Genomic DNA, 12,539 nt, shown 5'->3' with positions numbered 1-12,539 from the left:
GAGAAGGGGACCAAGTCTGTGAGAAATACAGTTTGGGTTGGGTGTGTGCGAGATAATTATTAATATCCAGTTGTATAGGAAGGTGCAGGATATATGTAATGTATGCATTATATATTATGTTGTGTCTGTTACTTTGTAAATTGTTACCCCCCCCCCTAAAGCGACCTTCGGTCTCTTGAAAGGCGCTATATAAAATGAAGTTATTATTATTAGTATACGCAAAATGTGAGGTGGCGCGTGTACGCGAGTGAGAATTGTAATAACGGGCAAAACCCCGTTCCTCCGCTTTATCGCATCTCAGCGAGAGGAGTGACGGAGGTGAATGATTGACCGGCTGAAGAACGAATTGAAAAGGAGGTCCTAGCGGCGACACCTTTATCCAGTGCGCGGCGGGTGCGTTCGTCCCATTTTGAAAAAGTTGGCAGCGCAATGGTGACGCCGAGTCCAGAGTTGCGACGAGTGTCTCGTGTTCTGAAGGGCAAAGGAGAAGAGGAGAGCGACCACAACAACACATGATGATCCCTACTCCTTTACAGGCTGTCTCTCTCTTTGTCTCTCTCTCTCTGCGGACAAGCACTGTGCATTGAGCCGGACTGTTCCTGTGCCCGCGGAGGATATGATCACCGGCTTCTTTATTGATAAAGGGATATAAAAAAAATGGGGGAGATGCGCCTCGAGATGGACGTTACCTTTCCAGTGAAGGCTATACCGTGTCGGATACACAGAGTTCACGCCATGGTGTGAAATAATGGGCGACACCGTTTCCACCAAAAGCTTAGGATCTTCTGGGAATTAACGTCTGAGCTGAATGATTTTTTTTTACCAGCGAGGATTTAAGATCGTGCGTTTCAGTGTCACGCCAGCGCGGTCCCTGGACCGTTCAGTGGGGTTCTGACCAATAGACTGCCGGTACCGGCTCATGAGCCCTGCTGCGGGGGGAGCCACAGTCAGAGGGAGGATCTGTCAAAGTTCAGATCGAGTCTCACCACAAATGTCCATGGGTTATTTATTGCATACATCTGGGTGCAAAAGATATGTTAGATATATTACATTTGAATACATTTTAATAGCCTATAGCTACTAACAGAGGTTCGTATATATATATATACATTTTTTTTAATAAAGATTATAGCCTATCTTAATTTAATAATCAAACGTGTAACATTCATTGTTGGCTCAACAACTATAGGCTATTAATTTACAATTATACCGCTGGTTTGGCCTATAAACACAGGCTCTGCCCCTGGCATTTTGGTAACCTAACCTATATCATATCATTATGACAAATGAATCAATCTAAAGTTTGTAGCCCAATGCTGGGGGGGTGGGTGCCACTTTGGGGGCCCAGTCAACGAAGGGACACCGTGGACTGAAAGTGCGCATTTGAGGGGGCACATAGGCAGAAGAGACGCCGGGCACAAATCACCTCTCGGATTGGTCCTGAACAAAATTGCGTGCCTCTGGGACTAGTGCACACAATGGGGATTATGCTTCAAGTTATTCTAGGAATGTTTCAATTCCTGCTGCTCACCCGAATACCCACATCCCATGCCAAGGTAGGTTTATTATGTATAGGCTACTTAACCAATATAGCAGCCCCACATCACAAAAGCTCTACCTATACAAGTGTTTTGTTAATCGTCTTTCTCAATGCATATAGCCATACATGATGATGTGAAGAAGAGTATAGCATACAGCCACGTCGTCCTTCACAATGCCATTTTCCAGTTTGGCGGAGCTTTATGTATATGGTAAATAATGTACACAGTTGTCGGAACTTTAGCCCCTAGGTCATTGACGCCACTTCAAAGGAATTGTTGGGTGACTGACATGTATTGACTCTCTTGACTCGTCGTGCGCCATGGCGAAGGTGGGCACCCATCGACTGGCATGTAGTAGGACGCCACGCTACTTTGTAACAAGGCAGATATGTGTATCTTGGTGTTGGTGTCATATCAGGGGTCATTGATGATTTTGCTAGCGCGCGCGATCGCGCCCACATACCTGGTTCCTTATTTATGTCTGGTGTCTTTCTATCAAGAACAAGAAGGGCCTTGAGGTTGTGTGAGAGTCGAGAGCCAGTCTCGGCATCAATATCTTCTATTCCAACGTCAGTTGAATACGACAGTCTGGCCCCCTAGAGACGGTACTAAGGCTACATGGGACATGACTTAAAGGGATATTTCACTTTAGTAGAACTTATAAAAAAAAAATCAGCAGTCTTCTCTTACCTCTCATCTTAAGTCATCTACAAATAAACTAGTGACCACTGCTGTCCCACTGAGGTCCGTCAAACTACACCTCAAATGAGAAATAGTGTCTATACGCAATATTAACTTAAAAAAAAAAAAAACTTTGACTCAGAAAAATATACAACACAGAATAATGTTGCTGTATAGTTTGTTTTAACTCATATGATATTTAGACATGGTTCTCAAAATTATTGGAAGTGAATGAGGAGCCTGACACCGACCTGGGAGGAATGGTGGTGTTGACAGCTGACGAGTCCGACAATCGACATAGGGACAGCAGTGGTCGCTAGCTCATATTTGTAGATTACTTAAGATAGAGGTAAGACTGATGATGGTCTACTAAAGTGAAATATCCCTTTAATTCCCAATCGATACACTGTTGGTATCAAATATTATGGGCCATATATAGTGATGAAATGTGGTGGCTTGCTGATGGTATTACAATACATTATTGGGGCTGGGATTGGGGGATCTCTCTGACTGTCACACATTCCACACAGTGGTCGTTTTGTGAATGAATGGGTGTGAAAGAGAAAAAAGTCAACAGATGGTAACACCCATGCAGATGGCACTATGAGGATGGTGTGTGTGCCAGCTCCTAGCAGATGTGACTTTACCAACCAATAATCTCATCCCTGTTATCCCTGTTTCAAAAAGGTGATACACACACCATTAACTTGTCATTGTGTTAAATACAGTCGTCATCATCGGACAAATGCATTGTAGAAAGATCCTCCGTACAAGGGCTCACAAAATACCTCCATGTACAGTCAGTATATCTGAACTTGAATCAATGTGGGCCGAACGAGTGCTGGAGAGGAGCACTGGAGGGGAGGGTTGGGTTGGAGGGGGCGGTGGTTAAAGGGGGGCAATTGGGCAAAGTCTACATTCTGTTAGCAGTGACCTTGGTCGGTCCCCCCCCCCTCACACACACACTAGGCTCAATAATGACAGAGCATGTGTGTATGTGTGTGTGTGTTTGTGAGTGAGTGTAGTGTGAGAGAGTGAGAGAACTATATAACATAGTTTCTCTTTGTGTGTTTTTCTTTCTCTTTACCTGCCTGGGGCACTGAGTGAAGTAGTGGCTTATGAGAGTACATTGTAGATAGTTACTAGAAGTAGTGCCTGGTGACCTGAAAAAGTATAATCAAAACAATCAAAGAGCCAAATGTCCAATCAAATTAGCCCTAAGAAGAGTTACTAATGTTTGACATTATACCTATTAACACATTATACCTGTTAATGTGTCATGACTCATGACCATATCTGGTAACACCTATGACCTCATAAGTCCATATACTCATTAATTGACATTTACATTTACATTCATTCATGTTATTCTTATGATCAGTCCAGTCTATGAACATGAACAACTCTCTTAGCCAGACAACCAGAGACCTGTGATGTCACTGAGATGTAAAATCTGGAACTTCTCCATTAGGCCATAACAAGGGAGATTGGTTTTATGTGTTGATGACATCACAGGCTCTCAGTCTTAGTTCTCTGGTCCACTGTCTTTGGGCAATTGATCTCTAGGAAGCTTAAATAGTCCTTGTCTTTGGGTAAGAGTTGTTCATGTTTACAAATAATTGATTGACTGTGGGAGTAGTATTATGCAAAATGTTCAACAGAGTGATATTCCTCTTTAAAGGGTGATTTAAAAATGTAAAGATCCCCTCCACTCTCCTCTTGGAGGCATGACTTTACTATAGATTGTTATTTGTGCAGAACCTTTCAGGAGAGGAGAGGGAGAGCTTCTCTGTACTTCCCTGGAATCTGTGTTGCATGTGTGATGTCACTAATAGGTCAGACCTCTCACGGTCGTACAGTATATGGTAACTTGTCACCTTTAGCTTCAGGAACATAAAAAGCTGAGTAGGTTCTGACATGTCTTGAAAGAATAATAAGCTGCTGCTTGGAATTCCTAGTTAATATCAATGGGTGCTTGTTGGCTATTTGCATATCCTCGCATTCTCATTGAGGGTGAAGGTGTAGAGATGCTGCTAAGCCATTTTCCATAGGTTATTGAACAATTTGGAGCAAAAACCATACGTATACAAATTGTTATTCAATATAGAAATGTTTTTAAGTTTTTTAAATACATCTGGACGTAGGGATGTCCCCATCAAGTTTTCTTTTACCCCAATCCCGGTCTGAGTAATTTAATATTGAGTATCTGCTGATACAGAGTTCCGATCCAATATCTGTAGTTTCCTAGATAATACAGCTGCATGGTGCACACTTAGAGTACTTAGAGTATTTTAAAGTTAGTAAAACCATTCCAATGTAGGTAAGATAATGCTTTGTAACTGAATAGTTCTGCTTAAAGAAAAAACAACATCACAGCTTTCCTTCAATGGTTCTCATTTATTTTTTAACAAAAAAGGATTTGAATTTGATCTGTCTTAATATAGCCGATACCAATCAATTAATATATGCCGTGATCGGGATATCCCTCTTTTAAAAAGAAGTATATCTGAGTGATTGTCACTAAGAATCCATTGAGATGATAGGCTCTGAATCCTAAATACAAATAACCATTTTGAACTTTGTACCTCCCTTAACCCCGCCCCTTCTTTTCCCTTCTGTTTGAATCTGTGGTTGTGTCTCTCCCCCCCTGTCTCTCTCTCTACTGCTCATTCTCTCTCTCTCCAGCTTGCTCACTGGCGACCGACAGACTCACCCAGGTCCAGAGAAGGCAGAGAAGGTATTGGATACTAGGCTTAAAACAGGGTGTCGATATCGGGAGAATTCCTCCGATGAAGATCTGATACCAAGAGTCGATAACATGTTAGAAATCTAAGCAAAAATGTTTTCTGCATTTTCGTCACAGAAAGATGTTACAGTAGATCACTTTACTGGTGAAAAGTGGATTGTCTCTATCTTTTATATCCAATATCCTCAAAAATAAAGGTGTAAGTCAGGGCTGCTTCCACAACATCCCTGCTTCTTGTGTTACAAAAAGCTGTAAAATATTCTACATGTGATCTGGTTGAACTCAATATAATAATAACACCTAAGTTGAGACAAACACCTCATTACAAGCCATATCAATAAGCATCTTGGATCTATAATACCTGGTAGGTGACACTATTTATTACTTGTTACATTTTTGTTGTTGTTGTTGTTGTTTTTTATTAGGTTTTTGGTAGATTTTTTATTGTTTTTACTACCGGGCAGTCCGGTAGAGAGAGAGAGAGGAAGAATGGGAGACAGAGCGGGGGGAAGACATTCGGCAAAGGATTCCGGGTCCGGGAATCGAACCCGGGTCGGCCGTTTCGCGATGCAGCGCGTTACATGGTTCGCCACTTGGGCGCCCCTACTTGTTACATTTGTAATAACAAAGTCCAATAGGATTATGTTTGACCATTGGTCCACTTCCCATTTTAAATTCGGCCCTTGACACCCGAAGAGTTTGGCCTAAGGATGTACAGTAGTTCAGTAACGCTGTACCATTGGACAAGGCTTAAATGTAGTCCTTGGAATCAGTATGTGAAAAATCGGGTGTTGGTCTATCTCTCCTGAGCTCAGATCACAGACCTCAGTGATGCACTGCACTCCCCTTCATGAACTGTGATTGACTGGAATTAATTGATGGGCTGATCTATCACTTTCACACACCATACCTCACCATTCTTACCTCTCTCTCCCTCTGTCTCTCATTCTTGTTCTCTCTTGCTCTCTCTCTCTCCTCTCCCCTCTTTCTCTCTCTCTCCCTCCCCCTGCTCTCTCCCTCTCTCTTTCTCTTTTTCTCTTCTCCCCTCCCCTTTTTTTCTCTCTCCCTCTCCCTCCCCCCTGCTCTCTCTATCTGCTCTCTCTCCCTGCTCTCTCTCTCTCAGTCCGTCGGTGGTTAGAGGTCTACTCTCGTAGTGGTTGTGAACCACGTGACACCCTGGTGGAGGTGTGGAGGGAGTTGCCGGGGGAGACGCACCATCTCTTCGTTCCTGCCTGCGTGTCGGTGAGGCGCTGTGGAGGCTGCTGCGCCGACGAGGCCATGGAATGTTTGCCCTCCATCACACACTCACTCACAATGGAGGTGTGTACGCACACACACACACTCACACGAGCACACACACACACTCACTCACAATGGAGGTGTGTACGCACACACACGAGCACACACACACACACACACACAAGCACACACACACACACACACACACTCAGTCACAATGGAGGTGTGTACGCACACGCGTGAGCACACACACACATACACACACACACACACACACACAGGCAAATACTGGCAAAGCGCTGGTGGAATTACACGACCACATCAACAAACAACAAATCAAGCACCCGGAAGCCGCGACGATAGTGACTGGTGACTTCAACCAGGCAAATCTGAAAAAAGTGATGCCGACCTTTTTTCAGCACATCGCCTGCTCCACAAGAGGGGGAAACACACTCGACCACTGTTACACCCCGTTCAAAGCTGGCTACAAGGCTGTAGCGGCTCCGCCACTGATGGGCTCTGCAAGCGCGAGCGATCACGACTCCATACAAACAAAGATCGCGTGACGTCGTCGTGTCACGTGAGACAAAAAAGTGGTCTGACGAATCAGAGGCCGCGCTCCGTGATGCGTTCGAGGATACAGACTGGGACATGTTTAAAGGAAGCGCCAGTGACGTCAGCGAGTACGCTGATACCGTTGTGAGTTACATATCAACTGTGGCAGACGGTATTGTCCTCACAAAGAAGGCGCGGGTTTTCCCAAACCAGAAACCTTGGGTGGACAGCACTATAAGAACAGCCCTGAACTCACGCACCACGGCTTATAACCTGGGCAGAGAGTCAGGAAATATGGAAGAGTACAAGGCTTCAGTCTACACTCTGCGCAAGGCTGTTAAACTTGCTAAGAGGACATATGCTGAGAAACTGGAGACACAAATGGCACAAAACGACACAAGAGGCTTGTGGAGGGGACTGAAGACAATAACTGACTACAAAGTCAGCGCCCCCGAAATGGGGAGCGACGACGCCTCTCTCGCGGACAAACTCAACTCCTTCTACGCTCGGTTCGGTGTAGACAGTGTCGCCGCTAGCCCTCTGGCTAGTGACGTCACTGGCGCACCGGCTGTTGTGGAGGGGGGGGGGGCAACCGCGGGGGGGCGGGGGCGCTCTCTCGTTGTCGGAACACAGTGTGAGAAGAGCATTTATGCAGGTGAACACCAGGAAGGCTGCGGGTCCAGATGGTATAACAGGACGCATACTTAAGTCCTGTGCAAACCAGCTTGCCCCGGTGTTCACCGCCATATATAATCAATCCCTGGCGGAGTCAGTAGTCCCTGCCTGCTTCAAGATGTCTACCATCATCCCTGTACCGAAGAAACCCTCCCCAACATGCCCAAATGACTACAGACCGGTGGCACTCACCTCTGTGGTCATGAAATGTTTCGAGAGGCTGGTCAAGGACCACATTTGTGCCTCTCTCCCCAGTGATATGGACCCTATGCAATTTGCATACAGGACAAACAGGTCCACTGACGACGCGGTCTCCCAGGTACTGCACAGCACTCTCTCCCACCTTGACCGTCAGAAGGGGGGCTATGTGAGACTGTTGTTCATTGACTACAGCTCAGCGTTCAACACCATAGTCCCCACCAGACTGGTGGACAAGCTGATCGAGCTAGGTCTGAGCTCCGCCCTGAGCGCCTGGGTACTGGACTTTCTGAGTGAAAGACCCCAGGCGGTCAGGGTGGGGGGTCAGACCTCCAACACCATCACCCTGAGCATCGGGTCCCCCCAGGGCTGTGTTCTAAGCCCCCTGCTGTACTCACTCTACACACACGATTGTGTGGCCAAGTTCAGCTCCAACTCCATAGTGAAGTTCGCCGACGACTGTGGTGGTGGTGGTGGGGCTGATCTCGGACAACGACGAGAAGGCCTACCGAGAGGAGGTTGAGGTACTGGAACGTTGGTGCCAGGACAACAGCCTGCTCCTGAACATTGGTAAAACCAAGGAGCTGATCGTGGATTATAGGAGAGGACAGCAGGAGACACACACACCACTGATGATTAACGGGGCTACCGTGGACAGGGTGAGCAGCTTCAAGTACCTGGGGGTCCACATCTCAGAGGATCTGACATGGTCAACACACATAGACACAGTAGTAAAGAAAGCGAAGCAGCGCCTCTACCACCTGAGACAGTTAAGGAAGTTCAGAGTATCGGGGAAGATACTCCAGTCCTTCTACTCAGGAGCTGTAGAGAGCATCTTGACCGGAAACATCACTGCCTGGTATGGGAACAGCACGGCACAGGACAAGAAGGCCCTACAGAGAGTGGTGCGCTCAGCCGAGCGTACCACGGGTATTGCGCTACCTCCCCTGCAGGCTCTATACAACAAGAGGTGCAAATCCAGAGCCTGCAGGATAATGAAAGACCCCCACCACCCCAATAACAGCCTGTTCCAGCTGCTGAGGTCAGGCAGACGCCTGCGAACCCCAGCTACTAGGACGGAGAGGCTTAGGCTAAGCTTCTTCCCCCAGGCCATCAGAGCCTTGAACAATGAACATTGAGAGACACAGAAACTGAACTATCCACACACAAGCACACACAAGCACATACACGACACGCACGCTGAGCACGCTCACACACTAGCAGCCACTTTAACACTCATGCCACACATACGCACACTTATGGCCAGAGGAAAGGCCACTTTAAATTAGTATAACATTAGGAACAGTGTATTGCACTACTAAAGCTACCTAGCATGTCCTATATGCTCTGTAAATACTATGTACAGATACCGAGATGGCACACCATGTACCTGTTTATTGCACTGTTGTTTTTTACTGGATTCTATTAATATGTTGTACCACTGTATTTTTATTGGATTCTATTATATGTTGTACCACTGTATTGCACATCGTCGCGGGCAAGACCAGCCGCATTTCATTGTATACCTGTATGCCGTGACAATTAAAACTCTTGACTTGACTTGACTTGACACACACACACACACACACTCACTCACCATGGAGGACACTCTCACCATGGAGGTGTAAATGCCATGGAGGTGTGTACGCACACACACACACACACACACACACACACACACTCACCATGAAGGTGTGTATGCACACAAACACACACACTCACCATGGAGGTGTGTATGCACACACACACACACACACACACACACCATAGTGGTGAATCTGAGAGGATAATTAGCTATAATTGGACGTGTGATTTTTACTGGTGCTTCTGCAGCTAATGAGGACCTCTTTCATGAGACATGAACTTGTTGAACTGTCCTTCGTCGAGCACAGCCAGTGTGAGTGCAGGTGAGCATGCAAACACACACACACACACATACAAATACAAATACACATACGCAAGTACAAATACACACACACACACACACACATACAAACACATGTACAAAATTTAAATACACACACACAAACGCAAGTACAAGCACACACACTTTTTTTTTGTCGTCAGTGTACTGTGGATACACAAAGATGCATAAATACACAGACACATGATCCATACATTATGTCTGTTGTTTGTTGTCCATGGTATCAAGTGTAACGTGCTGAATATACTGACACACACTTGTTCTCTCTCTGTTTAGTGTAAAAGAGGAGCTCCAGCCTTCACCATCACCGTCACCTACGAGGTACAACATCCTCTTTTTCTCTCTCCTGTCTCACTAAATTACCAACAAGTCACTTCCTGATTAAAGGCAAGGAAACTATAAGAAATACCAACATTCTATGCTCTGCTTGGTGCCATACTTTGGTGCTGGTTGTATTGAAGCCTGTATTCAAAATATACAAGCTATCTGAGGAAATATACATCAACCAATATGTCAAACGTTAGCTAGTTAACAATGCAACAAATTGCAGATGACATCCAAGATAATAACCTGTTTAAATGACTGGTTATAAACAAGGAGATTGCTCCATTCAACTCAATATCAGCCAAACTGTTTCCACACTTGGCACCAATGTGCACAGTGACGTGAGGACCCTTCCTTCTTTTATAGTTTCCTTGATTAAAGGCTACCGGCGCAGGGCTTCTGTATAGAACTGTGTGCTTCCCAAAATTTTTATTGTGGAGAGAAACAACCTGGCAGGAAGTGATGAGCGGTGTGAACGGATTTATCGGGCTATGTTCAAGAACAGCACTGGTGAAGGCCTGCTTATTTCCAACGGGCTCCACAGACAGATGTATAACAGAGACAAGAGCAACAAGCAGCATTGAGGCAGATGGCTTGACATTGTAAATGAGGGGGAAGCACCAGATTCCAGAATACGATATCATCACGATACTAGAGCCACAATTTATTACCGGAAAAGTTTGTCAACATCTGCATAAAAATATATATAAATCATCATCTGTTTTATCTAATTTATCTGATCTGATATCTCATCTGTTCACCTCATTCCAATCACTTTTATTGCAGCAAAATGGGATTTTCAAGCAAAAAAAACGTAAGATACTTGGCATCACTGTATCGATATAATATCAAAATAACAAAATATCACCATATATCGCTGTATGGTTTTCTTCTCCACCCCTACTGTAAATTAAAATAAGGAAGACCATGCAGCTGGCAGGAGTACAGGGATACTCTCCTTTTAGAAGAAGCTCAACCAAAAAGCACCTGCACCAGTGTTTTGGTTTAAAGGAACATGCCAACATTATGGGAAATGTGCTTACCGTCTTCTCCAGAGTCAGACAAGAAGATATCAATTTAGTCTCTGTGTGTTCAGTAGAAAGATATCCAGCTGCAAGCTAATGAATGGAAGCGGATACGGACCACTAGCCTAGTTTAAAATTCCGGGAGAGGTGTTTTTGGCCAACAGCTTGGATAGTGGTCCATATCCGCTCCCGTTAATTTGTGCTAAGCTAGGCTTTCTACTGAACGCACAGAGAGGAATTAGGTATCTATCTTCTTGTCTTACTCTGGAGAAGACGGTAAGCACATTTCCCATAATGTTAGTGTGTTCCTTTAAGATATATTAGAAGTAGTGCTACTGGAAGTCAATCAAGACATGAAACAACTCTAAATCTCTGCTTCATAGCCCCCTTCATTGTCACTGGAATTTTCTGCTTCCAACATGTCAACCAAAAACACTGGTGCAAGTTTTCTTTAGATGGACTGAAATGACTCCCAGTTTGTGACAAACCAGATAGACGACTTAAAGATGTGGACTATCCCTTTAAGTACAGCGTCAGCTATCAGTGGCAAAGCTTATTTTTTTATCCCTGATGTTTGTTTGTGAAGATGAAGAGATTGCATCTTTAATGTGTATGCCCCTGTGGTCCCTGTTATGTTGGAGACAAACATAATTGAATCAAGTGTGTGTGTGTGTGTGTGTGTGTGTGTGTGTGTGTGTGTGTGTGTGTGTGTGTGTGTGTGTGTGTGTGTGTGTGTGTGTGGTGTGTGTGGTGTGTGTGTGTGTGCGTGCGTGCGTGTACATGGATTTTGTACGACTTTGGTAAGGTTACGTGTGTTTGTGTGCCTCACAGTGAGTTGGCATCTATGTGACTCTAACCCAGTAATGTCCTCTGGGATGGCCTTCTCATCCTGTTGTCACCATAGAGACGATATTATCTTGCCTGCCAGGTGCTCTTGCCCCCCATTTGGCCAAATAGGCTCATGCATCCATCATAAAAAATTACCACTAACTGCACCATAACACAACGGAAGAACAGCATCATATTACCTCTCAGTCCCACACAACAACAACAACACCACCACACAATAGCTTGGTTTATAACTACTTTAACTCAATGGCCGCCAACAACAACTTAATACGGGTTAGCCCGCCAATCGTTGAATGCCAACCACGTATATATATGTTATTAAGATTGTTATTTATTTTATTCCATATTTCCATTCATAATTCATCCTGCTATGCTGTAGGACTGACTGTGTGGCAATGTGTCTGAGATCGCAACGTTCTGATACCGCCGCCTGGTGGTATGCGGCCGATGTTGCACTCCCTTTGTATCTCTGTGTATGGGGCTGTCCATCAAGTCATCCGGGCGGAGTTTTCTTGTAACGCGGATCAAGATCTTCACTCGATCGCATTGAATCGTCAATCTGACGCCGGATTCATTATACTGTGGGGGGTTATGGCGTGGGCCAAATGGACATACGATCTAGCAGATGGCAATCAAATAATTGGAATATTCTTTTTGGATTATCATTGGCCACAGGTAAGAGCAATCTAACGTTAATTTCAGCTTGGTTGTCCATTGTTCTCATAGCCATCGGCCTGATTAACGTATGCTGTTGTACTAACAAATGCCGTTATTGACAATCA

General features: G+C 44.9%; 1 protein-coding gene across 1 annotated transcript in view; it reads left to right on the top strand.

Annotated features, from left to right (window-relative positions):
* Nucleotides 1-352: 352 nt before the first annotated feature.
* Nucleotides 353-12,539, top strand: part of vegfba (vascular endothelial growth factor Ba) — a 40,741-nt gene continuing 28,554 nt past the window's right edge. The window contains exons 1-5 of the mRNA XM_084331927.1: nt 353-1,556; nt 4,908-4,959; nt 6,092-6,288; nt 9,469-9,542; nt 9,836-9,880. Of these exons, the coding sequence (XP_084188053.1) occupies nt 1,479-1,556; nt 4,908-4,959; nt 6,092-6,288; nt 9,469-9,542; nt 9,836-9,880 (446 nt within the window). The 5' untranslated portion in view covers nt 353-1,478. The remainder of the gene's footprint in view (nt 1,557-4,907; nt 4,960-6,091; nt 6,289-9,468; nt 9,543-9,835; nt 9,881-12,539) is intronic.

The sequence above is a fragment of the Notolepis coatsorum genome (genome assembly GCF_963971535.1).
Source record: "Notolepis coatsorum genome assembly, chromosome: 16".
Classification (NCBI taxonomy): Eukaryota; Metazoa; Chordata; class Actinopteri; order Aulopiformes; family Paralepididae; genus Notolepis; species Notolepis coatsorum.
The sequence above is the reverse complement of the archived record's forward strand: the minus strand, read 5'-3'. Positions and strand labels throughout refer to the sequence as shown.